The following is a 27,685-nucleotide window of genomic DNA, read 5'->3' on the forward strand; positions in this document are numbered from 1 at the left end:
TTCTTTTTAAAAATGTATAATGTCCTGAAAGAAAAAATTTGTGAAGGGACAATGTCAGCATTTACCAAGACAAGATGCCAATTCTCTCTCGGTGACCAATATCTGCTCACTTTGGCTATATCAAGCCCACAACTAGAATACTTCATCCTTCTAACATATACTTCGATTTATATTAGAAGAGGATGTGTATTACCTGTAGGACCTATGAGTGGAAGGACTGTTTGAAGAGTAACCAAATTCCATAGTGTAATGTGATCGCTCTGTGGCTGGGGATGGTGGAGGGTTCAAAATCTAAAAGGGAAGATAATTAAATTATTAAAATAACAATGGTCTATCCCAGACAGAGACTATTAGACTTTCTTTCGGACTATTAGACTTTCTTTCAACTTCATCTCTCTTCTTATTCCTTTCCATTACATTATTAGCACAAGACTTCCTTTCCAAAGAATTGACCTCAAATAGTATTTTAGGATTGTGGCTCTCCACTTCTTAAGACACAGTTTCATCCTGGCTGAACAGGGCAAGGTAATGAGAAGGAAATCTATCATCTACAAGTCACTGGTTTAAGTTCAGTACAGCTGGGTTCTGAGTTTTAAAAATTATAATTGTTTACAGAAAAATCACTGACTTAGGAGAAATACCACATGCTCTCTCTTTTGGGAGGTCATGGAATGAAGGTCCCACGCCTCCAGGAGGTACTATTAAGTAGTTCTACTTTTACCTAAAATATGAAATTAATGTCCAGTGCTTTCAAATATGCTGGTTCCTTACACAGGAAACCTAAAGAAAGATGTCTGAGTTTCGCATGCTGATGGTAAAGACTTCTTGGAGCCTTATATGCCTAAATTCTATATTAAAAAAATTTTTACATTACCATCACTGAGTACCCACATTTAAATTAGTTGAAAATCTATGATCCTATTTATCTTAACATTCAAAATGAAACAGGAAAACAGACTGCTTACTGCAGGGAAGTAAGTGCCTTTGGTGCTTGAAGAACTACTTGATGATGCTCCTGTGACGTGGGCTCGGTCATAAGGGGGTCCACTGCTTCCCCCCATAATACTGAGGGAGCTGATCATTGATTTACCTCGAGACATTCCTAAAACGAAGAAGCATAAATACCAAAGATGAGTAAGGACTATAAAAACGCATAAAATAATTTTATTCGATACTAGGATTACAAATATCAACTGAGAGTCTGATTTTGAAACAATTTATGCCGTCTTTTCCTAATAATTGAAAACACTTAATGGAGAAAGGAAATGAATGTTCTCTGGAAGTGAACACTTCCACTGAAAGCTGGCCTAGAACATGGCCAAAAACAGCTCACGATGCTTCTCCACCAGAATGGAGGCAGCGCTCTTCAAAAGTAGAGGTTTCCAACCTTTTAGAAGATTTGAAGAAGAAAAGACTGTGAAGAGTGGAGGTTGTGGAACAGGGTAGACTAAACAACAGATTTGCTCAAAAGGAAACTAAACCTATTTTTAAGAGCATAAATATAATGAGTGGAAAATTAGTTCTTCAGCTACTGGATACAAACGTAATCACAACCTACAGAAAAAATTCTATTTTTTCCAAGTGACTTCCTAAATTCCACAACTGCAAATAGGTAAGGCAACGTGGAATCATTAGCAGTTTAAAACTTATATCTGTTTACTTAGTTACATCCAGAATAAGTCCTTATTTTCAGAGAGCTTTTGCCTGGCACCTCCTCCTCCATATTCATTAAAAGAAAGGCTTCTTTACACTAAGAACACCAGAAAGCATTGATAAGAAAGTTGTACTTCTCTAGAGCAATCTGGTCTACCCAAGCATAGAACTTCTGGCTACTTAGCTAAGCCTGAACAAAAACCCTACTCCCACTGGCAACATCTGAAGTTAGGAGAAAACATAAGATAATACATCCCTCCTTGCTATCACCCAGCCATTCCCAAATCTTTGCTGAAAAGGACCCTTACTAGTCTACCTTTTTGGCCTCCTTTAATTCCTGGGCTCACTGGTACTTAGATCGTCTGGTTGTGAACCTGAAGAACTTGCGGTTTAGGTGTCTTTTCACCAAATGACTAGCTGATTTACTTTCGATAGAGTGCATCCAGAAATGCAGTATATGCAATATATGCAGTATTTATAAATGCATATAGATACGTAGATACCATGTTTTCCCAAAAATAAGACCTAACAGGAAAATTAGCCCTAGCATGACTTTTCAGGATGCTCGTAAGATAAAAATTATTTCCCTGGAAATAAGACCGGGTCTTGTATTAATTTTTGCTCCAAAAGATGCATTAGGGCTTATTTTATATTACGAGCATCCTGAAAAATGCTACGGCTTATTTTCCGGTTAGGTCTTATTTTCGGGAAAACACAGTAGTTAGATAGACAGACAGACAGACAGACAGACAGACAGACAGAGACATACATGCTTTATATCCTTTGGCAGTTTCTATCAAAACATACCTCAGGTCTTTTGTGTAAAGAGAAGGTACTAAAAGTAAAACAGAACATTTGGTTCTTACAATATTTTAAACTCAAAGTAGTCTAGTTTGAAATAGACTCCGGGCAGTATCTTGTTTCGATGATAGAAAACTGGCAATCTGGCCAGGACCCAAGACTTGCTTCTCAGTGGATCAGTCTTCACTCACCTGGAAGAGATCCTGACAAAGAACTTGGGTGTGGCACATAACCAAGGGGCACAGAAGCCGGTCCGTGAACTACATAGTCATTAGTCATGGTTTCCCCATCTCCCTTCATACGTGGACACAACATCCTCTGGCAGATGAAGTATATGGTTCCAGACACAAAAATGGTGACAATCACTCCAATAACTGAACCAACAGTATTGGTGGCCTGTGGTGCTGGCTCCTCAGTTGGATCTAAATGGAACGCAGTACAGTCAAGTAATGGAAAAACAACTGGAGGTTCAAAATAGTAATTGACAACAGGGCTTGCAGGTAGAAGGTGAAGCCAATGAAGACAACTCGAATATTTTTCTTTTTTATGAATACATACGCATCATGCCCCATGGATATACAGATGTCATCATTACGAATCAAAACAAACTATTCATAAGAAAAGACAGAAATTAAACAATACATTGGGAAGTATAACTGTAAATTGATAGAAACAAAGATGTAAGTTATAGATTACATATACAGATAAAATCTATCCTACTTCATTCTGTGTACCATAAAAATCAACAAGGTTATTTTGGAATCTCAGAAAAAAATTTAGGGCCAGAAGGGATGAACCTAGAAAAGTCATTAAATATTGTAACTAGAATGGTGAAGACGTCCAAAGCAGGTCTGAGCTTGATTTTAAGTTTGAAACGTGACATTTAGGCCTGGTAAAAGGAAATTAGAAGCTAAAGATGAGCGTTACCTCCCAGGTGCAACACGCTGCTGCCTTGAGGGTGAGTGTAGCTCCCTGAGGGCAAGGATCTCCTGCACAAGCTCTCTGATACTCGAGGACTCAGAAGAAAAGCGAGCACTACAGGAAGACCCTGCCATGGCATCCACCTTCCCGGGACCCCTGAGCTATCTGAGGCTTCAGAGGCAGAGGGCAGCAATATTAGAGGCAGAGGGAAAGAGCAAAAGGCTTCATCAAATTTAGAGCATTACTCTTTATTTAGAAGAAAAATTCTTCCATTCTGAGTAGTCAGACTATATCTCATAATTGCAGATCCTTAAAAACCTTCTTGCTCCCTCTTCACCTTACCTCAAATCTCTCATCCACATAGCTCAACTCACCCTTGAGTAGATTAAATGAAAGGAACGAGAGAAAATTACATCAGTAAGTTACTTAATACGTAGGGGCTGCCAGGTACATGTTTCATCTGTGGACTCTGAGGCACAGACTATCCTTAGTCCTTGTGAGTCCATCGATCTTTTTTATTCCTTCTTAAGGCCTTGATACTCCTTTCTAACCAAGCTTCAAGAAAGAATAGCTTATACTCATTATCTCCAATTCTTAGTGTCTGGGTCCCATCTTAACGCACTAAAATCTATCCTCACCACCGCACTGAAACTCGTTTGGCAAGAGTCAGCGTTTTCCAATTTGCCATATTCAATAAACCCTTCACCTCTCAAGACAGTCAATACTGCTGGCTCTTGTTTTCTTCTCAAAAATGTCTGATCAATATCCTCGAAGATACCCCTCTCTTAGCTTCACTATCTCTGATTATTCTGTTTTCTTTTGTTGGCTTCCTTCTCTTCTACCTGCCTAAGTGACTCCCAGAGCTCTGTCTGCCCCCTGCTATTTTCCTCCTCTACTTAACTCTCCCTGGGAGATTTCATCCACTGCCTCAGCTTTCATTATCAGTAATAAACGAAGAGCCCAAACCTCTCTGTTGAGCTATAGATCCACAGTCACCGACTTCCTGAACAGCTTCAATGGGATATCCCATGGATGACTTTAATGCAGTACACTCAAACTGAACTCAATGTCATCATCATCTGTCAGCTTCCTAGATTCCAAGGGTAAAGCAGATCAAAAATAAATGAGGTGCCTATGCCAAATTAAAGGCATTAAATTTAAAAAAAATGAATAAAAAACCTGTATCAGGGCCGGCCCGGTGGCTCAGGCAGTTAGAGCTCTATGGTCCTAACTCTGAAGGCTGCCAGTTCGATTTCCACATGGGCCAGTGGGCTCTCAACCGCAAGGTTGCCGGTTCAATTCCCCGAGTCCCACAAGGGATGGTGGGCTGCGCCCCCTGCAACTAAGATTGAACACAGCACCTTGAGCTGAGCTGCTTCCCGGATGGCTCAGTTGGATGGAGCCATGTCCTCTCAACCACAAGGTTGCCGGTTCAATTCCCCGAGTCCCACAAGGGATGGTGGGCTCCACCCCCTGCAACTAAGATTGAACATGGCACCTTGAGCTGAGCTGCTTCCCGGATGGCTCAGTTGGATGGAGCCATGTCCTCTCAACCACAAGGTTGCCGGTTCAATTCCCCGAGTCCCACAAGGGATGGTGGGCTGCGCCCCCTGCAACTAAGATTGAACACGGCACCTTGAGCTGAGCTGCTTCCCGGATGGCTCAGTTGGATGGAGCCATGTCCTCTCAACCACAAGGTTGCCGGTTCAACTCCCGCAAGGGATGGTGGGCTGTGCCCCCTGCAACTAGCAACGGCAACTGGACCTGGAGCTGAGCTGCACCCTCCACAACTAAGACTGAAAGGACAACAACTTGAAGCTGAATGGCACCCTCCACAACTAAGACTGATTGAAAGGACAACTTGACTTGGGGAAAAAAAAAATATATATATATATATATATATATATATATAAAAAACCTGTATCAGCCAAATATTAATTATATCTGCAGCCAAGACATGGAATGGTATTTCAGTTTTCAGTCCCTGCCATATATTCTAGTTAGTGACTCCAGTTACTCCATGAGGTATTTGTGTCAACCTAAACTTATCCACTATACCTAAGTGGTTACCAGACCCATTTTACTCTATTTCTGACATAACTCTGAAATCTATCTCCTCCTTCCCACCACCACTGCTCCTCTTGATTCAGATCATCATCTTTTGCCTGAACTACAATAGTCTCCTGAGCATTTTTAAATTATAGACTGCAAGTCACCGAATGGTGAAAACTTAGTGGACTGCTACCAGCATTTTAAAACAGAAAACTTCAAAATGCATCCTACATAATACTATAGATAAATACTGTTGTACGACATGCTCATATGTGTTTCTTTATGTACGCAACCACGTCTTTGTATTCCTCTTGATGTGGTCAAAAAGTTGAAAGCAACTAATCTAACAGGATTCCCTGCCTATAATCGCATCACCTCCAATCCATTGGCTTTACAGCTTTCACAATTATGCAGCCACGCCAGTCCTTTGCTTGTTTTTCAATGACTCTCCATTCCGCTGGGATACTGTCTAGGCTCTTTAGAAGAAAATCAAGGTCTTCTATGATCTTATCTTTATGTTATCTCTTGCTGACACCCCTTAAGACGTAGCATATATTTTGGCAGCCCATTTACATGTAGTTTCCCCAAGGTGCCTGTTTCATTCTGTTTTTGAACAGGGTACCCCTCTGACTGGAATGCAGTTTCTTCACTTATCTGCATAATTAACGCTATTCATTGATCAACACCCAATCTTCTCCCACCCAGAAGCAGGCAGCTTTATTTGGTGGAACACATGGCCTTTTAGGTATGGGCTTTGCATATCAAGGGAGGACATACCACTTCTGCCCAAAGCACTGACAGGCAGCCAGGCTCCAAAATGGGGAGCTCAGGTCGACCCCAGTTTGGGACTCAGCCGTTTGTTGCTCCAGGAGCCCAGGGTGTTTCTGCCCAACCTCTGGGGTTGCAACAGGAAGGCTGGGCTCTGACTGGGTCTCCACATGGCCTGGAGCAGGGAGTACAAAGGTGACCCCAGGGTCTGTGGGCATCCTGAGGATCAACTCCCAGTCTTAAGCTTTTCTAAGAAGTCTTCCTTGATGATCCGCATCTTACTTTGTGTGCTACTACTTGTACAGATCTCTATTATACACATTTGGTATCAGTTCTCACACGCCTTTATTAACAAGTACCTCCTATGAGGCAGGCTATATGTTTTATATACATTAAATCATTTAATTGTCTCACAACCACTAGATTAAACATTATCTTTATTTTAAAGATACAGAAACTAAGGTTTAACAAGAACAAATAATTTGCTGGTAAAAGGTGGAGCTGGAATTCAAATCCACCTCTGCTTGGCTTTAAAATCCTTAAACTTACTACTACTTCAACCATGGAGGACTTTGAGAAACTTGGTACAGGTATCATGTATCTTCAGCACACAGCAGATATTCAGTAAACGCTTAATGAATAAATTAATAGATTCTAAAAGCCTTAGTGAGAATCCCATTTGAATCTGTAAAATTACCAACTTAAAGTCTTTATTAAAATTAAAGAGTTTTTAAATGAGTTCTATCTAAATTCCATAAAACCAGTTTTGACGGGTAGACCTGGCATATGCTTAATTCCATTCAGAACTAAGTTTATAAATTTGGGATATATTTTATGTCAGGGCACTGGTCAATAGTTACGAACCTTGAAGAAACTATAGGCTTTTCAGCCTAGAGTTTCTAGGCCTAGGGGTAACTGTTGGCTAAAGTATCCTTAGGCTACATTTTTAAAAAATATCTTAAAATTACTGAGAGACTGGTGGAAACATGTCAAGAAATAAATATTAGACTTTAAACATGAATGTTCAGAAATTCTGAAGTTGAGACCTTTGACTGATTAACACATATCTACAGGCATACATACCTCATTTCAGTGCATTTCACTTTATTGTACTCCACAGATTTTGTGTTTTTCACAAATTGAAGGTTTGTGGCAACCCTGTGTTGAGCAAGTCTATCAGTGCGATTTTTCCAACACGCGCAGGTGATGATTAACATTTTTTAGCTATAAAGTATTTTTTAATTAAGGTATGTACATTTTTTTTTAGACATAATGGTATTCACACTTAACAGACTACAGCATAGTGTGAACATGACTTTTATATGCACTGGGAAACCAAAAAAATCATGTGACTCGCTTTATTGCAATATTCACTTTATTGCCGTGGTCTGGAACCAAACCTGCAGTATGTCTGAGGTATGCCTGTAAATTGTTGGAGAATTTCTTTAGTTGTGGTAAAATAATATATATTCTTTTCTTATGCTTTACTAAATGTTTCTGTGGAGATTTATGTGCCTAAGAAAACTGCTATCTTTAAGGAATTATTAAAAGCAAAACATAGAAATAAATCCTTTGTACAAATAACTAGCTTAACATTAATATTTGTTTCTTAATAAGGAAATATTGATTATAAGTGAATCTCTCACACACAAAGAAAAGGAAAACGTATTTTAAAAATTCTCCCTTAAGAGTAATATACAAGGTTTTAGTCCTACTTACAACAATCCAGTTCATCTGATTTGTCACTGCAATCCATATTATGATCACATTTTTTATGTTTTCCAATGCACTGACCATTGGCACAGCGGAACTGATCAATTAAACAAAGCACTGGGGAAAAAATGCAAATAGTTTTCTTATTTTTACAATAATATAAAGCCCAACTCTGGCAAGAGTCAAAAGTACTTTCTGGGTGCAAATGAAAAACAAATTAGAGTTTCAGATATAACTTAAAAATTATTCTCTGGGAAATTCCATTGGTAGAAAGAAAATAATGGAAAAAGGAATCCAACAGGAAATTTCCTATTTTCTTCCTTATGTTAAATTTCATCTTTCACTAATCATTCTGTTAAGAATTTAAAAATTCTACATGCATTTCTAGGTGCTAAAGAATTCCAGAGAATTTACTGGTTTGGTTTGTTTTGTATTGTTTTGTTTTGTTTTTCCGTGTTAAAGGCCAGTGGAAGAAAGAGGAAAATATGAAATTACATTCTAGTACATAAATTCACTACTTCAGAATTCCTTGGAAACCAGGGCTATTTTTACATACTGAAGGTCTAGTCTACTTTTTGGCCTCATTTCTCAATTTGCTAAGTTTATTACTGTGTATAAACCTTAAGCTTAAGTGAATTAAAATGGTAATTTGGAATATGTTACTTACTATGTTTAGACATAATAAACTCAAATGTACTTGAAAACCCTAAATCTACCACTGAGCCAAAGCAACACTCTGAATTTCAAACAACTTAATGGAAAAAGAACTATATAACCAGACCCCAGGAATTTTGGATACCTTCACAGTTCTTCTCATCTGATTTATCCTGGCAGTTCGCATCTCCATTGCATCGGAGGGCACCATCAATACACTGTCCACTGGCACACTGGAACTGGGACTCTGAGCACACAGGGCAATTGAGCTCATCACTGTGGTCTTCACATTCAGTAAACCCATCGCACCGCCAAGCCACAGGGATACAGTCAATTTCTCCCGTGAAACAAGTAAACTGCTGAGGAGAACATGTTGGGGGTTCTGTAAAGAACAAGGGGCAGGGGAATGACAAAAACAAAAGAATTGTCACAGAGAGGTACAAACAAACCTGAGTGAAGCTTATTTAACAACCAAAATACACAAAACACTTTATAAATAGATAAAATTTGTAATCCATCTCGTCTAATCAGAGGAGAAATACAATTTTTACACTACTTCATTTAGACTCACTAACTTGTAAAACTGTAAGGCAGTATTTTTCTTATATATTGTAATTCAAGTAGGATTACTATATTTCCAATCCATTATAATCTCATACATAATCTAGAAATAATCACTATAAGCATCAACCTCCAAACAATTTAAAGTTAACCTAAAATTCACAAATTTTCTAGCTCTGAGGTTCTCAAAGAGTGGTCCACGAACCCGAGACCTTTTCCAGAGTCACAGTGTTAAAACTGTTTTATAACTATACTAATATGTCACTTGCCTTTGTCACTACATTTGCACTGATGCTACAAAAGGAATGATGGGTAATACTCTTAGCACTTTAGCAGCCTCAAGGCAAAGGCACCAAACTGTACTCTAATATTAGCCATTGTATTCTACAGAGCCACACACTCACAGGAAAGTAAAAGGGATTTATTTAAGAATGTTCTTAATAAATTAGTAAAAATTTTAATTATATAAAAATCAACTCTCTGAGTGCACATATCTTCAATGCTCTGTTTGATAAAACGGGAAGTATGTACTATACAGCTCATGTTGCAAATCTAAGTGTGATGGTTCCTCAAGGAAAGTACTTCGAGTTGTAAACTCAGCCCAAAATGGAACACCATTTTTATTTAAAAGAACAACTGAGATAAACGATAGTTTACACTTGGGTATTTGGCAGTAAGTTTTTAAAAAATGAACCAATGAGCCTGTTATTTCAAGGAAAGCTATGGCAAATCATAACATTGTACTTCTGTGACAAATTACAACACTGGAGCTTTCAATCAGGAATCATAATTTTGGAAAACCTGTATACAACATTGTAAGCTTGACAGATTCCTAGTACTCAGAGACCTTTCTGGTGAGATTAATGGTGAAATTAACGTGAACTTTGGATGTTGTATAATGAAATGCATCAAAATCTTATAATCTGGGAATTTCTGAATGAAATGATAGCATTTCCAAATGACCAAGGTATAGGGTTACAAAATCATGCATGGGTAAAACAGCCATTCAGAGCACAAAATAGATAAGTATATTTTAATACAAAAGACTACAAAAAGTTAACTGATAGAGTTTCAAATTCCACATTGCAACTAAACCTACAGAAAACTGTCACTTGTCAAGATCTGGTATAGAATTCAAGATAAATATCCACAATTATTTGAAAAGGCTATTATTACAGTCCTCTGTTTTCCAATTACTTCTATATGAGGTCAAATTTCTTTATATATTCCAATCAAAACTACTTATTACAACAGATTGAATGCAGAAGTAAAAATGAAAATTCAGCCCAACATTAAAGAGATTTACAAACATGTAAAAACAATGCCACATTTCTCATTAAAATGATTTTGCTTTGGAAAATATAGTTAATTTTCTTAACAGATTTTACTTGTTATTTGTTATTGTTATTTTCAATAAATATTTTTAAAGTTCTTAGTTTCAATTCTACTGTAGTAAATATAAATATAAATATATAACTTAATATAACTCAATTCTACTGTAGTAAATATAAATATAACTTATTAAATATAAATATAACTTAAGTAAATATAAATATAACTGAAGCAAACAAAATTTACTGTAGTAAATATAAATATAACTTAAGCAAACAGATAAAAAAGCTGAGTTTGAGAACTGCCATTGCTTTGTTTAGCAAATGAGAAAACTGAGGCTCAGAGAGTCTCAGTGAATGCCCAAGGTCACAGAGCATAAGGGATGATTTACAAAAAAAGACTAGAAGGGCAGTCTCCTTACTTTTAACCTATTGCCTTTATTACAATATCATGGGCTCACTGACTTCTTTTAAAAACTTATGTTAGTAAATTCTCTAGAAAATACAACAACTTTAAGACTATGGATCAGAAAACCTCGTATCTTTAAAACAGAATACTGCAGATTACAGGTGAACATTTTACATGGGGAACTTGAGGGATTATTTATAGAGGGAATTTCAGCCTATTGTGTATTCAGCACTATACTACTAGATTACGTGGAGAACAAAAATAGATAAAATATGGTCCATGTCATTAAAGAGCTTTAATTTGGTTGGGGATAGGAAGAGACTAACAAATATAAAACAAATAATTACATTACTCTGAACTGCATGTTATACAAACTGTGGTAACAAAAGCTACGATTCAGAGAAAGTGGAGAACAGTAACAGTTAGTGAGGTTTCACAGATCATGAGACTAGCTGCACTTTGAAAACTGAGTAAGATTTAGGATGGGCGTGCAAAGAGAGAAATACATCCTGAAATACATCCTGAAGTACATCCACAGCAGCAAAACAAAATGTTCTGATATGCCATAGTGATTATCAAACTCTAAATAGCCAAATAAAAAGTGAGCAGGTGGGGAAGAAATACAAAATGAAATGGATAGGTAAGCATTCCAAAGGAAATAAGATAAGTTTCCAAAGGAAAACATGGAAGTGTTTGGAAGTCAGGCACAGGAATTTAAATTTTGTATATTATCTATCTCCACAGTAAAATAAAATTTAAAAATCTTGTACACTAACATTCACTGCAGTTTTATTTTTGATAACAAAAAATTGAAAACTACTCAAATGTCCCACAAAAGGATAATAGTAAATTGTGGTATATTTATACAATGAAACACAACTCAGCGATAAAAAGAAAAAACTACTGATACAGATACAGTCCACTGTACAGCTGAATCTCAAAAATACTGTATTAAGCAACAGAACTCAGACATTTAAAAAGCACGTATGTCATGATTCCTTATATAAAGTTCAAGAACAGGCAAAGTTAAACTATGGAGACAAAAATCAGAACAGTGGTTACTTCTGAAAGAAGAGAATTGGCTGTTAATGGACACGAGGGTACTTTTCTTAATGACAGCAGTGTATGTCTTGTTTGGGTTCTGGTGACACAGTTGCATATGTTTGTTAAAACACACTATTCATGTAATACATACACTAAAAATAATCACTAACTGTAAAGAAAAAAATCAAAGGTCTTTTATTAGACTTCTAAATGGTCCAATGATATCCTTGGTTCCGTTTTATCTATGTTATCACTACATAAAGGTAAATAACATTTGCCATATTAGAATTAACATTTTAGCATCCTGATGTGAAAACACTTGCTTTTTTTTTTATTGTGGTAAAACATACGTTAAAAAGTTTACCATTTAAACCATGTTAAAGGGTACAGTTCAGTGGCATTAAGTACGTTTACACTGTTGTGCAACATTTGCTATTTTGGGGAGACACTCCAAGTAACAGAGCTTAACTTTTACTGTGCATGTGTCTGATCTCCCCAACTAAGCTGTATGCTCTGTCTCAAAGATCTTCCAATTTCCTGCAGTCTAAGCAGAGTGCTGCACAGCTGCTACTCAACACGCTATTTATTTTTTTAAAAACTTAAGAAACTTAGCAGAATAAAACATTCTTATAATATCATCTTCTCAATGATTTTTATATTTTGAGTGTATAACCCTTTTCAATCTTCATTCCCAGAAATATGTATTTTATGTAGTTATCACAGTAGAAAATTTTAATAATTTTTTCACTTGAGCCAAAGTTTGGCTACATTTTTACATCAGCTTATGATCACAATGTTTATTAGCTGTATAGATTCAGTTACTTAACAATTTTCCTATCATTAGAAATTAGATTGTTTTTAAATTTCTGCCACTGTATAGAAGTCTTTCTCCTTCAGATGAATTAACTTAGAATTATCCCCAAGAAGAGGATTTCTGAATTAAGGGAATGAGTATTATTGTGATGTGTGATGTTACCATACTATGCTTTTTACAAAGGAATGCACCAATTTGTTATGATCCCATGAGTGACTGACCCAATTCCACTACAACATTACTGCTACTTAGGAATATTTTAAATAAGACAGATAAATAAGCAAAACAGGGAACTGCTGATGGATTTCAACCAAAGAATATTCTTTTGACTGGATACATTTCCAACAATACCTCAACTGAAAAGAATCTAGAATTCAGTAGATGGAGATTATAGGAGGTAGAATTCATTCATCTTGTTACCCTCTGGGGTGGAAAAAGCTACTATTATTAGGAAATACACTCATTTACAGGATGAGTTTCCCCTAACAGGGCACTGTTGTCTGAGTCCCAGGGTTAGGTCATGATGGATTCACTCTTAGAATAACCTGAAATCCAGTACAGTGCAGATGAATGGAATACAAGTGACCAACCAAGTTAGGAGAAAGAGCAATCTCACTATCAAATCACAGAATCCTAGACTAAGTTATGGAACATGGTAATTGGCATTTAGACCTACACAAGAAAATGAAAACATGTTTACCTCCACATGACAGCTCATCTTGAAGCAAAACCAAGTGCATGGGGCAAGAGCATCTTGTAGTACCATCTCCTTTTACGAGACAAATATGTGAACAGCCACCATTATCTTGAGCACAAGGGTGCTGCCCTATAGAAAAAAAAAAAAAGAAAAAGGAAGGGAGAATGGAGGGAGAGAGGAGAGCCCAGTCAAAAATCAATCATTTATGAATTACAAAAAAAACCCACAAATGTAAAATCACTTTGGATTTTATTTCCACACAATATAATTCCTCACTCCATCCCTACACAATCTACAAGAAAATCAGGACAATGATTTAAAAATATAAAATATTGTCTTTACATATTTATGCATAAAATACTTTAAAGTATTTTAAGCGAGGTAATGGTGCAGCTCATGTTAATTTTGGTGAATAAGCTGATTATTGAAACTAAAAAAACTCGTAGGGAGAATGCTGAGACCTGGATATTATTCTATTTAATATATAAAAACTTTTCTAAACTATAGATTTTAACTCAGAAATTCTTCCTTTCCGAAAGATAAAATGATTTTACTCAAAAAGTGTATTTTAATGAGGAATTAATTGAAAATTAGAGTTCTTAGAAGAAAAACCTTTAGTTCACTCGGAACTCTACTATTCAGAAATGATCAAAATTAATTTGCTTGGTCAAGTGCAAAAGATAATGTGCAATGTTACACATGTTTAATTTCTTTACATTTGGGTTAAATTAAATAAACATACTCTCAAGCAACTTTTCAAAGTCTCTCACAAGTTGTATTCAATGAAGCCATTGCTTTGAATTTTCTACTGAGCTTGTGTTAAGAACAACTTGATATTTGTCATCACAGAATCCCCACATCTGATGTAGCCGTCCATTTATTATCTGACTCTCCTCTTACAACATCAGTGTGTATTGATGACATTGGGGGAGTTAGCTATCTACAAATGAGCAGCTGTGTTACACTACATAACTGTCCCAAAACAGACATTAGTCATCATGTTAGGATACACAAACTACACAGCAGTGTTTCTCAACCATTTAATTCCATGGCACTTGTAATAAACAAAAATCTCATTCTCTTTAATATTAGAAATTTGAAAAAATGTTTTTCCAATCACAGACCGTGTTTAAAACTTGAATTATTTAAAAAAAAAGGATAACCCCAGAAATTCTGAAAAACCTCCACTGAGATTTTCTACAATAAGATATTCACATATCAACTGACTGAATAACTTAGGTACTGCGTCATTATTACCTTATTTCTATTACATGTTCAGCACCAGTTTCCTGTCATAATATCGAATAGAAACACTTATGAAAGCCTTGTGCTGAGAAGTTGAGGAGTTTCACTAGTCCTTTCTCTTTTTTTCAATAGTTCTCTCTTTAGTCTTCCATTTAACATCAGCATTCCTGGTACCATCATGTAAGACCTACAGTAGTGACTGCTAAGAGGATACTTTTGATTACAGACACACATTAACAAGAAACTAGTCTAAGATGATTAGCCATTAATAAGGTAAAAAGAATATTTATGGCTACCTTTCTAAGCTGAGAATTAAAAAATTTATCCAAGAGGGGGAAAACAAAAACCATGCACTTAACTAAGCACCGTCTTCTCTAAGTTTACACACTAATTTTGTTTGTTTTGCTTTTGCTCAAAAATAAAGTCATCCTATAACTATATTCAGCATTATATAATGTTTGCCTTTGTTCCCACAATGGGGTGTGCAGGGAATAAAACAAATATATGCTTTATACCAGTATTCTTCAAGGGGCTGAAGAAGAGAAGAAAAAGGCATGAGAAGCAAAGCTTCTTTTGTACCTGGGGAAATTTTTGAAAATGAGCAAGATCATTCCTTTCCCCCACTCCTGTTTTAGGGGGAAAAGATGTTTAATTTGAAAATGCTACCAGGTGAGTTTAACATAAGGCTTTAAAAACATGAAAAGTTTTAAAGAAATGGCAGAACCAAAAGTACATGAAAATCTTGAAGATAAAGAGGTGAGACACAAAAGAACGTCTCAATTTTATCTTAATTTTGACCACATCCTGCAGCTGGCAGCACTGTGTTAGCACTTACTATATTCCTGAAGGTTCAGCTCCTTTACTGCATGAATGTCACTAAGCTGGGCGATTCGAGCCTGGACTTTGGTTCTACCCTCTCGACCCGTCATGTCAATTTTTTCAATCATTTGCTGCTGCTTATCAATCCAATATAGCCAATTTTCAAACACAGTCAGTCCCACAGGCTGCAAGATGTTGGAGTCTTCTAACACTATCCGGTTGGCACCTTGGAAAGGAGAACATTCAACAGAAATAATTCGTGTGGGTCAAGTCATACCTTCACCAACTACTGAGTACCAGTTCGAGTCTAAAAGTACTGAAAAAGAAAATATAAGCTATCACAAAACTTTAAAATCATTCTCAGTAGAAAAGGTACATAACATCAGAAAATCAGTAACAGACTAGGTAGGTATTCAAGTACAATCAAGAGCAAATAAGTGCCCAATACACAGTAAATGTTCTAGTTCACAGAAATGTAGAAAAGAACTTAGAGCCGTTTTCAAATTTCTTTTTAAAGCAAAGTCCATTTTTTAAATTAAATTTTATGAAAAGCTCTAACATATAAAACAGACCAAAATGGTACTTCTCTGGATGACACAGTGGTGGTGAGTCCAGAGCTCTGAGCTCGGGCCTCCCCCTCTCACCAAGCACACCTGAGGCATCTGTGAAGAACAACCCCACCCTCACCCCACCTGGCCACACAGAACACAGGAAAAATGACTGACTCAAAAGTTATCTGGTGCAAGCCTCACCTCAAAGTAAGAATTCTCTCCACAACACTCCAGACACAGCCATTTAGATCCTGAAGAAGCAACCTATTCTATTGTTGAACTGAAGAAAGTTCTTCTACACAGTACGCCGAAATCTGTGCCCCACTTCCCACCCCCACAGCTTCCCTCTCATTCAAAAAGAAAAATATATTCATTGCTTTTCTCTTCTTCATAACAGTCCTTCAAATATCTATAGAACATATTCATGGTTCCTAAGTGATGAGTTCAATCAAAAAAACCATTAGCTTATATGTTGTAAATAACAAGTAAAGTTCCCGAAAAAAGACAGGCAAAAAGCTAAGCTTTAATAAATGGAGAAAAGTGGGGAGATATTCCAGGTGAGAAGACACTGCATAAGACAACATTCAAATCCATGGTGGGTTAAATACAAGTGTACTTATGGTCTCACCTAAAAAATCTATTAAAATGATAGCAAAAAATTAAGGTATAAACCCATAAAAACAAATAGAACAGAAGAGCAGAAAAGTGATATAAAATTTAAAATCTGGAGAACAGATAGACAAGGGACAGTAGTAACACAGTAGCCCAGAGAAAGGTAAATGCCTGCATTTAGTGAAGCCAACAACAAGCAGTAGTTTGATGTAATCAGAAGTATCTGGACGCTGATGGTAACCACTTTGAGCACCTCTTGTAACTGCAGAAGTCAAACGTGACTTGTATTCATCTTTTTTTATCGGTATATACTGAGTATTATAATTTTAATATAGTTTTCCTTTCTTAAAATGTGTATACATTGTTTTGGCACCCTCTGTATAGTATAAATATTTTCAGAGGGCAATTTGCCAGTAAATATATACTGTATAGTATTAAATTTTAAACAAAACTAAATCTTAATAAACAACTTAATTTTTAAAAATCATCCTTCTATATCACTGCACATAGATCTACCTCATTTGTTTGAATGACTGCAGTATTTCATACACTGATATAGTAGACTGTATTTCTCTGTAATAGACTATTACAAATAATGCTCAGCAAATAAACTTGTACAACTGGGTCAGCATTTCTGAAAGACAGCTACCTAACAGGGAAATTGACTGGCAAATTGCCCTCCAAAAACGTTCTACCAATGTCCACTTCTACCAAAGTGCATGAGAACATGCCATTTTCTACCATTTTGGCCATGTTGGATATAATCGACTTTAACATATTTTTGCCACTCTGATAGACATAAACAGTGTACTATTTTAATCTCATTTTCATGATCACTAGAGTGAGGCCACACAGAGTATTTGGACATTAGATATTGTGGGGAGAGGAAGTAACTATGACTGCAAACTGAGGACTGCAGAGAAATGAGAAAGTAAACTACATCTGAAGACCAACAAATGATTTGATTTGTTTAAAACACCAGAAATATTAAGATCATTTGAGTTAGATGATGAGTTTGTGGAAGGCGAATACCAACGTAAGTGTACAACTAGACTTTTTTTCTTCAGGTTATGAGACTACCCTGAAGATTTTTTTTTTAAGTACAGTAGTGACATGATTCAGAAACATGCTTCAGAAAATTAAACTAGAAACAGCATGTGAGCTTTCAGAGGGGTGGGGTGGGCAATCAGCAGGGAAGAGACTATCATAGGTTAGAATTCAGACCAGAGGTGATGAGAACAAAAACTAGAGCAGAAGAATTAGAAAAGAAGAATTACATTAGGACTGTTATTTACAGAGCCCAAATGAAGAAAATTGGCAAGTTATTGCATAATAGAGGGAGCAATGATATTGAGGATTGAAGAAAAAAGTGCTTCCCAACGAACTTGATGATGATTACTTCCAGTGAATAAAACTACAGAAATATGCACAAAAATAACACAATGGAAGAAAAATACAAATGCAATTGATGAATCATCTCAATAACTCCAATCAAAATAAGGAAACACATTTCTTGGGTACCTGAGAGATCACTGCTTTCAATGCGCCGGAGATCTGAATCAGCCCAGAAGAGTTTGCCCAATCTGCTATCAAGGGCTAACGCAACTGGTTTACTCAAGCCACTGAAAAAGAGGACCTCTCGCTCTGTTCCATCCAAAGCAGCCCGTTCAATTTTGGGAGATCTTTCCTGAAGATTGGTAAAATACATATACCTGAAGAGAATGGAGGAAACAGTAAGTTTACCAACATAAGAAACCATACAAAACGAGAATATTCTTATTGGTTAAAACAAAAGGAGATAGAATAACATAAAATCTTACATGTGAATATTTATTTAGAATATATTTTCTAAAAAGCCATGAGGTACCTTTTGGTTACTTTCAGTCGTAGTAACAAAGGATACACAGAATTTCTGAGGGAGCTAACTTTCATGCATTAATAAAACGAAGTGCTAGATAAAGGCAGACTTATGCTTTTGAAATACTTCAATAAAATAAATAAAAGAGCAGTAACCAGAGACGGGACACAAAATTTTAAATTCCTTCTCTAATTATCCATTTCATAACTAAAAAGTCATATATGAATCATTTCTTGTGTTTAACTTCTAGAGTTCATCTCTTTACTGTAACTCCTTTGAAGCCAGCTACTTTCCTTGCTGAATTCCTTATCACTCATTCATATGCAATTAAGTACTATTTTTTAAATGCAAAGCTCTGTATTAAATGAAAGACATATTAGTTCTTGTCATAAAGGGATCTAAAGTCTAGTAGGAAATATAAGACTGCGAAACAATTAAGTATAAGGTCAACTAGAAAGGACGAGGTCTGACTAGAGAGGCACTGACATAGAGAGCTGTAGGTGTATGGCAGAGGGGAAGCCACATCTTGCTGGGGGTGGCGTAGATCAAGGAAAACTTTATGGAGGATGTCACGGTTCAAATGGTCCTGGCGGTGTGGGTAGAAAAGTAGAACTAAAGCAATAGTGACTAAGAAAGGAAATTCTAGGCAGTGAAATCGGAGAAAGCAGGGATATAAAAAAATGCAGGGGCAGGTGGATGGAGAATACTGTTTTTCCCTGGAGCATAGAACACTTAAAGGTAAATAACTAAGGGCTGAAAAGGAAGGCTGATGTGGGTCTCAGAGGCTAAGACATCTGAGTGTCACGTTAGTAACATACCCTTTCTCTGGGTTTACCACGATGGCTCGAGGTCTGTCTTGCTCGCCTTTTAGCACCACTCCAATTGATCTCCCATCTAATCTTGTTACATTAATGACATTGGTGGCTTCACAAGTCCAGTAGATATAGCGGCTATAAATATCAATGCTGAGGTCATAGGGTTGTATTTCTAGGTTCTGATTAGGAACTGAACTCACCACCACAGTAAAGCCCTAAGGAAAGAAAAAGACACACACGTAGAAAATTAGACTCCAAACCAGATAGCACTGAGGCAATCACTCACAATGCTTACACTTATGTGGTCACACACCTGAGAAGGAAGTCTCAAGGAACATTTCTTATTGATACATTTTTTACGAGTAACGTGCTTTGTGATAACATGCATTTCACATGTTCCCTTTGGTTATCATGACATGAGCAGAAGAGCGAGCTAAGACCATACCAGTTGCTCTAAGAACCTGATAGTGTATGTATAATTAGAGATGAGTGTGAGAGGTGGCAGCTCTCTTATAGACAGCCATGGCTAGAACCACACCCCAGAAACACCTCTAAAGCAGTGGTTCTCAACCAGGGGCTTTAGCAATTTTTCGATTGTCAAGCCTCTGGGGGGTACAACTGGCATCTAGAAGGTAGAGGCCAGGGATGCTGCTAAACGTCCTACAACGTGTAGGTCAGTCCTCCACAGCAAACAACTACCCGGCACCAAATATCAAGTGCCGAGGTTGAGAAACCCTGCTCTAGAGACAATAGCAATTAGGGCTACAGCCACACCTATCAATTATGTCTTTCACTAATCCTCAAATACACTAAAAAAACAAACAAAAAAAAAATTAACAAAGTTAAAGCAAAAAGAGTCTTTATTCATCTGTTCCGTCTGAATAAATTATATTTTATTTACTCAGCATCTCTGAGGTACCACAGTCCATAATGAGGCTATCATTTATTTTGCATATCCTTGGTTGTATAGTAACAGCTATAATTTCTCTCTGCTAGTTATCAGCCTGTTAGCCCCAACCTACCATAGTGTAAGATGCACCTGCAATATACCCCTAAAATGGTCCCTCAGCAGCCCTAAATACTTTACCTCTTTGTTCTGTTGTGTGAGATAAGACATAAAAAATTAGTAATCCAATCTCCCTAAATTTTAATATGTTCAGTTTAATAACTGCTATGAGGAAGATGACAAATAATTATGTACAGTAATCCCAGTCTAACACTGCTTGGTCATAAAAAGAAAGCAAAGAAGAATGGACAGTGGTATGTAAACAATGACTAGTATGTAACAGGTAAGATTTGTTGATAATATTCTCATTCCCACCCCATAGTCACCAAGTATTTACTACAAAAAAAAAAATCACTAGATTAATCATAATATATCCTAGATGTTTTTAATTTACTGTGGTTGTATTGTATGTTTCCTATCGTCTGAACCTCTTAAATAATAGTTAACTAGGAACAGAACTGTTATTTATTGAGTCCCTATCATGTAACAGGTAATGGGCTATGTGTTTTACATTCCATGCAGCTAAAAAGTTCATAAAAATCCTAGTGAGTGATAGAGCTGAGATCAGAACCAAGGTCTATTTGATTTCGAAGCTTCCAACATTCCATGCAGATGGAATCATTTTAGGGGAATAAAAGCTATATAAATGGATATGGGTGGCAGTGATGAAGTCATTACCAATATATGAGGATAAGTTAACCTAATACAACTTTCATTCCAATAGCATTATCAAACAATTGTTTAGTCAAAGATCTTTAGCAGGAAAAAAGGCTGCTCCATCCAGAATTTCAGTCTCTCTGTCTCTCTGTCTCTCTGTCTCTCTGTCTCTCACACACACACACACACACACACACACACACACACAATCAAGACTTAAATAAAATAGGATAGTTGGTTAGTCCAATTACTAGGCAGAAGAAACAGATTTTGCACTGAGCCCTGATTACCTGGCTGCCATCTTCCTGTGCTTTTCGGATCATGTTTTGTCGTGAGTCAATCCAATAGAGCTGCTTGTCCAATGGGTCATAGTCAATGGCCCGGACATTCCGAAGGCTGTGGATAGGAAGGATGATGTCAGGGCTCTGTTGTTCATCAATCACCATGCGGTTTATGGCGCTCTTTTGACTGAAGAGCAGGAAAGTAGTTGGAGCTTAAAGAAAGAAAAGAGTAAATCTGAAACAGTTACTCTAAGTCCTGTATCACTCAAAAATTTGATCAGCATGTGGCTATACCTCATACAAAACAGACATAGATGTGGAAAAGGTAAGATTGAGGACAAAAGTCTTTGGTATGCTCTCGGAAACTCTCTAGTAACATTAATCCACACTCTGGTTACCAAGCCACTTATGCATTTACTCAGCGACATAGCCACCTAGCCTATCTTTCCCCATCTTGTCCATAGTGGTATCAGAGACTTGGTTTCCATGAAGCATCTCATAAAGATATACAAAATTCTCCCTGCTTATCAAGTGAATAACCCTGTTCCTGCATAACCTATTCTGTGGGTGGCAGGAAGCCTGGGCCTCCATATGTCAAAGGAAAAACTTCAAGACCGGTTTTAGTCTCAGCTCTCTCACTGTCTTGCCACTTGATCTTAGCGAAGTAATTGACCTCTTTGCATCACAGTTTACTCAGCTCTAAAATAAGGTTAGAGCTATCTTATAACTGAGTTGTTATAAGAATTTTACAACATGTGAAAATACTTTAAAAATTATAAGGCATTACGTCAATTATACCCTTAATTTAAAAAACTGTAAGGCATTATATAAATGTAAAGTAAAAATAAATACTGTTTATTATTATATCAGCAATAATAAAGTTGGTATTAATAGGAATCAAACAAACCTTCATAGATTGCAGATAAAGGTTTTATGTTGTATTATGATTGTGTATCACTGTATGTGATGGTTGCAGTGAGAAAGAGCCAATAAAAATCTCACATCCCCCCACAAAACTAAAAACAAATGCTTTATACTCTTTATCTCCAATGCTCATAACAAACCTTGTATTTATATTTTCACTAAAAAGTATTCTGCTCTGATGCTAAGTTGATGCCCTAAATTTTTGAAATGGGAAAATGCAACAGAGACAACATTACCCCTCCCCAGAGAATAGGCTGATTACTACGTAATCATCTTTAATGCAGGAAAACATCTAGGAAAGAACAGCATTTGACAGTGCTATCAACAACTTCAAAGTCTAACGGCACTTTTAAAATCTTCATTAAAATATATATAAAAATTTCATAATATATTTTATTCTCTTGGGAATCTGTCAGCACTTAAATCCAGTAGAATTTTGTCCTTCTCAAGGATATAGACATAAACGGCCAAGCCAGAACTCCATTTCTCCTTAAACCCATTTTTCACTGCTCCATTATTTGTGGTTCCCTGGTTTACTTTACATTTAAACTCAAATGTATATTGGCTTAAATCCCAAAAAAGCTCATTGGTACTCACAAAGAAACTTGGTATTCACAACACCGAAATCCTGCTTTAAGTTCTTCCCTGGCGGAAAGCCCACACCTAGCTTGGAAGATTTAGAATGTATTCCAATGATCCCACTGGAACTCTCCATTATCTGGAGTCCATCCATCACATATTGATTTAACAACTTTTAGCAATTTTAGTAGAACCCATGCCTTAAGTAGTAAGAACACATGTCACAACAGAGTAGCTCACAAGTCTCCCATCTTTTTTTAAGAATTTTTTTTGGCAGTACTATTTTCTTGTAAATCAAGGGGGAAAAAAATGCTCCAAACTAAGTTTCCAACAGAATAAGCACCACTTATACTAAGACATACAATGAGACTTAGAAGAAAGACCTAAGTTTTAGTTGCCAACTTTTCCTGACTGGGAAATAATATCAAATATACATTTGGCTCCTAGTATGTTTTACTGAGTACTATTTTTTTTTTGAGTCAAGTTTTAACCTTCAATAAGATTCTACAATTACACGTTCTAGAAATGTGAATTAAGACCAACCTGAATGTGGCTCCAAATAAAAGCTTCTTTCTAAAAGTCTATCGGTGCCATTAACAATTACAATTAATATTTCTAAGAGGAAGCTGATGTTTTGAATTACTTATAAATCATTCAGTGCTTAAAGTGACAAAGAATATGCAATTGTATAAGCCTAAATCCATCCTAATTTATATAACTTCTAACCACCTCATCTCCTGGGGAACGGTGCTTTAAAAATTGCTCTATCGGGGCAGCGAGTTAGCTCAGTTGGTTAGAGCACGATGCTCGTAACACCAAGGTTGCCAGTTCGATCCCCACATGGGCCACTGTGAGCTGTGCCCTCCACAACTGGATTGAAACAACTACCTGACTTGGAGCTGATGGGTCCTGGAAAAACATACTTAAATAAATAAAAAAGTTTTTTAAACAAAGAACAGTCATTTAAAAAAAAAAAAAAACTCTATCAAGTTGTCTGAATTTTACATTCCCAAAATGAAAAGAGCCACACGCAGAAGTTGAAGGATGCAGTGTAAGCAGGAGTGAGCTTTTCAGCTCACTTCTGAAGACACAAGTGTTCACCTGCAGCTTAAAAGGAGGCATTGCTCGAGTAACAGCTAATCTGCAGGCGCAGCCCACCACATCTGATTGTGCCATTTGTGCACCATGCCAAATGCACGGAGTTGGGACTCAAGTGCAACCTGTATTTCATTACCCAAACCTGTGCACCTGTGCAGCTGCAGCTGCCCAGAGGAAACACCTTTTCCCAATTTGCACAAAGGTGCCAGAGAAGCCAGCCACTTCAGTACTGAACAAGGCATTACACAATTCGGCTTCCTGTGTCCTCTCCGACTTCATTCATTCATTCACTCTGTTCCAGCAACACTGACCTCCTAGGAGCTCCTTTACCACGCCGCACACGTTCCTCCCCAGTGCCTCTGCTGCCCCCTCTTGCTTGACAGGTCTTCCCCCAAATATCCACACAGCTCATTTCCTCGCCTCCTTCAGTCTTGACAAAATGTTGTTTTTTTCAGTAGGGACTTCTCTGACCACCTTATTAAACATTGTAATCCTACCCCCGACCCTTTCTTGCCCTTAATATTTCTCCATAACACATGTCTCTATTTAGTCCATGATATAATTTAATTAATTGGTTCTTTATCTGTCCCATTGGAATTTAATTTCTGTGAGTGCAGGGACTGATGTCTATTTCATTCAGTGCTACACTCTCCACTGGCTCAAACAACGCCCAGTATTTAGTAGATGTTCATAAATACTCACTGAAAGAAGAAAGAAAGAAATGAAGAAACAAGCATCAGATGGTAACAACTAAGGACAGCCCTGTAGCCATGATGAAGTAAGAAAATAAAATTATTTCAGAGACTTGGGAAGGAAATCAAATGAACATTTATTTACGACTTCTAGCATGCCACACATCATACTAGATGTTATTTAATCCCAAAATTTATCATCTCTATTTTAGAGCTGAGCAAACTCAAAAAGGTTAAGTCATTTTTCCACGGTTACAAAGCTGTTGAATGGAAGAGCACATGTGTTTTCCCAAATCCTGGCCTGCTTTTTCACTTTCATTTAACAATGATTTCTTGAAAGACTATTTACCAAGCACTATTCATGACACCTAAAACATATCAGTGAAAACACAGGAAAGAAAATGTTGCTTCGTGGAGTTTATATTCCAACAGACAGACAATAAACAATAAACATAATAAATAAGTCATAACATATAAATAGGATGTATAAATTATATATCAATGAGTGATTAAATGTTATGGGAGAAAGAGAAAGCACAGGTAAGAGGAACCGGCAATGCTCAGGAGGGTGGAAGGATGGCCTGCAAATTGTAAGGCGGGTAGCCCAGGTCTTCCTGTGACGGTCACAATAAGCAGAGACTTGCAGGTGGAGTATATCTGTGCAAATATTTGCAGGAGGAACATTCCAAGCAGAGGAAATAAGCACTACACCGGTCCTGAGGTGGGAGTAACTGGCATATTTGAAAATAGCAATGAGGCTAGCGTGGCTCTCATGGAAAGAGCAGGGGAGAGAACAGCAAAAGCTGGGATTAGAGAAGCAAAAGGAAGAATGTCAAGTGTGGGCTACAGAACTTGTAGGGGCTTGTAGGCCATTGTAAGAACTAGGTTTTTACTGTGTGAAATGGGGAGCCCCTGTAAGGTTCTGAGCAGAGAAACAACATGACCTGATGCAGCTTTTGAAACGTAGGTCAGGGAGTAAATTACAATATTCGAAAACTTTTGAGGGCAAGTACTTTGTGTTAAACTTTTCTTGTAATCTGCCTTGAAATCTAATTTATCTCTACACAAATATTAAATAACAGTACTCCTTATAAAAAGAGTACACAACAGGAAGCTTCCTGAAGCACTGCTGAGCTATCTTGGAAAGGTCGCCAAAGACAGATACTAGGGACAGTCAGCACTGGTTTCTCATGGCCTTCACCTACCAACTAACATGCATACACTCGTGATAATGATCTCAAAAGGTACTTTCCATTTTCTTGTTTCCTTTCTCTATCAGTTATTACCCTCATTTTCTTCCTTCCATTCAAAGTCAAACCTCTTGAAAAAGACACCTATATATACAAGTACTACTACCTTCCCTTCCTTTTCTCCATTTACTTTTTGATCTAGTCCAATGTTCCACCATTACTTCCTTGAAATTACTCTCTTCAAAGTTACTAATATCCAAAACTCCAGTGGACACGACTTTAGGCCTCACCTTAACCCCTCAGCAGCATCCAACACAGTTCTTTTTTGAAGCAATCTTATCTTTTGTCTTCTGTGCACTATTCTCTCCTGGTTTTCCTCGTACCTCTTTGGTTGCTATTTTGCAGTGTCCACTGCAAGCTTTCCCTCCTCAACCTGTAGGTTACCAGATACCTTCTTTTCTCTATACCATCAGTTGGCAAACTACGGCCCACACGCTAAATCTGGCCTGCTGCCTGTTTTTATAATGAAGTCCATCAGAATTCAGTCGCATTTTAAAATGATTGTCCATGGCTGCTTTCATGCTAGAGTGGACACAGCTGAGAAGGGGTGAGAGACTACAGGTCCCACAAGCCTAAATGTTTGCTCTCTGGCCCTTTACAGAAAACGTTTGCTGACCCCAGCTCTACATCTTCTCCCTAGGTGATCTCACCCATTTAAATACATGCTGGTAATTCCAAAATTTCTACCTCATTTATTTCCTCTGAGCTCTGGAATCTTCTGTCCATCTATCTATTTAGTATTTCTTTTGCAATGCCCCATAGGAAAAATCAAAATAAACCTGCCTGAAATTAAAATTTTTATTTCTTCCTGAAAACTAACCTTCCTCTCCATACTTCTTCATCTACTATCTAATAGCTCAAGCCTAAAATTTAGAAGTCAACCCTGTTTCCTTCCTCTCCTTCCCAGCATACAGCCCATTAACAAGTTCTGTTCATTCTAGTTTCAAAACATACCTTGAACCCATCAGCTCCCCCCGCCAAGTTCCCCCCCTGGTCCATGTCCACCGGCAGGCATTACTATACTAGTCTAACTGACTGCCCTGCTACCACATTTTTTCGCCTCAAATCCACTCTTCGCAACAATCAAACCATGTTATATCTTATTTAATTTTCACAGCAACCTTATAAAGTAGTTACTATTATTATACCCATTTTACAAATGAGAAAATTAAGGCTTAAAAATTTTATGTGACTTGCTTTAGTAAAATACAAAACTAATGTGGCAGAGACTCCAAATCATTAAAACTATAAACTTATGTTCTTTCTTTTTTCACAACTGAAGGCTTGTGTCTGAACAAACTAAATCCTTTCCTGTGTGACTTCTTATACTTTCAGACACAGAATAAATTTCAAAAATTACTTACATCTAAACTTGCAGACATTACTCTTAGTAATATTTTTTCTGGTATTTCCCCTTGGGCAAGGGAAGTAAGAGAAAAAATAAACATATGGGATTACATCAAACTAAAAAGTTTTTTCACAGCAAAGGAAACCAAACAATAAAACAAAAAGGCGTCGTACTGAATGGGAGAAGATATTTGTCAATGATACATCTGATAAGAGGTTAATATCCAAAATTTATAAAAAAACTCATTCAATGCAACACCAAAAAAACAAACAACCCAAATAAAAACTGGACAGAGGACATGAAGAGACGTTTTTCTAAAGACGACATACAGATGGCAAAGAGACATATGAAAAAATGTTCAACCTCACTAATCATTAGAGAAATGCAAATAAAAAACACAATGAGCTACCACCTCACTCTGGTCAAAATGGCTATCATCAAAAAATCAACAAACAACAAGTGCAGGCGAGGATGTGGAGAAAAGGGAACCCTTGTGCACTGTTGGTGGGATTGCAGATGGGTGCAGCCACTA

At 37.0% G+C, this 27,685-nt stretch overlaps 1 protein-coding gene across 2 annotated transcripts in view; it reads right to left on the bottom strand.

The window, feature by feature from the left end:
- The window catches only part of LRP6 (LDL receptor related protein 6), a 125,647-nt gene that overhangs the window by 3,085 nt on the left and 94,877 nt on the right, over positions 1–27,685 (bottom strand). For both annotated transcript variants that reach the window (XM_081060889.1, XM_081060890.1), the window contains exons 13-22: positions 21,272–21,474; positions 19,322–19,533; positions 18,167–18,357; positions 15,499–15,708; positions 13,422–13,547; positions 8,708–8,944; positions 7,915–8,025; positions 2,646–2,876; positions 966–1,102; positions 194–291 (exon numbers count right to left, since the gene is read on the bottom strand). In XM_081060889.1, the coding sequence (XP_080917015.1) occupies positions 194–291; positions 966–1,102; positions 2,646–2,876; positions 7,915–8,025; positions 8,708–8,944; positions 13,422–13,547; positions 15,499–15,708; positions 18,167–18,357; positions 19,322–19,533; positions 21,272–21,474 (1,756 nt within the window). The remainder of the gene's footprint in view (positions 1–193; positions 292–965; positions 1,103–2,645; positions 2,877–7,914; positions 8,026–8,707; positions 8,945–13,421; positions 13,548–15,498; positions 15,709–18,166; positions 18,358–19,321; positions 19,534–21,271; positions 21,475–27,685) is intronic.

Source organism: Rhinolophus hipposideros (genome assembly GCF_964194185.1).
Source record: "Rhinolophus hipposideros genome assembly, chromosome: 9".
Lineage (NCBI taxonomy): Eukaryota > Metazoa > Chordata > Mammalia > Chiroptera > Rhinolophidae > Rhinolophus > Rhinolophus hipposideros.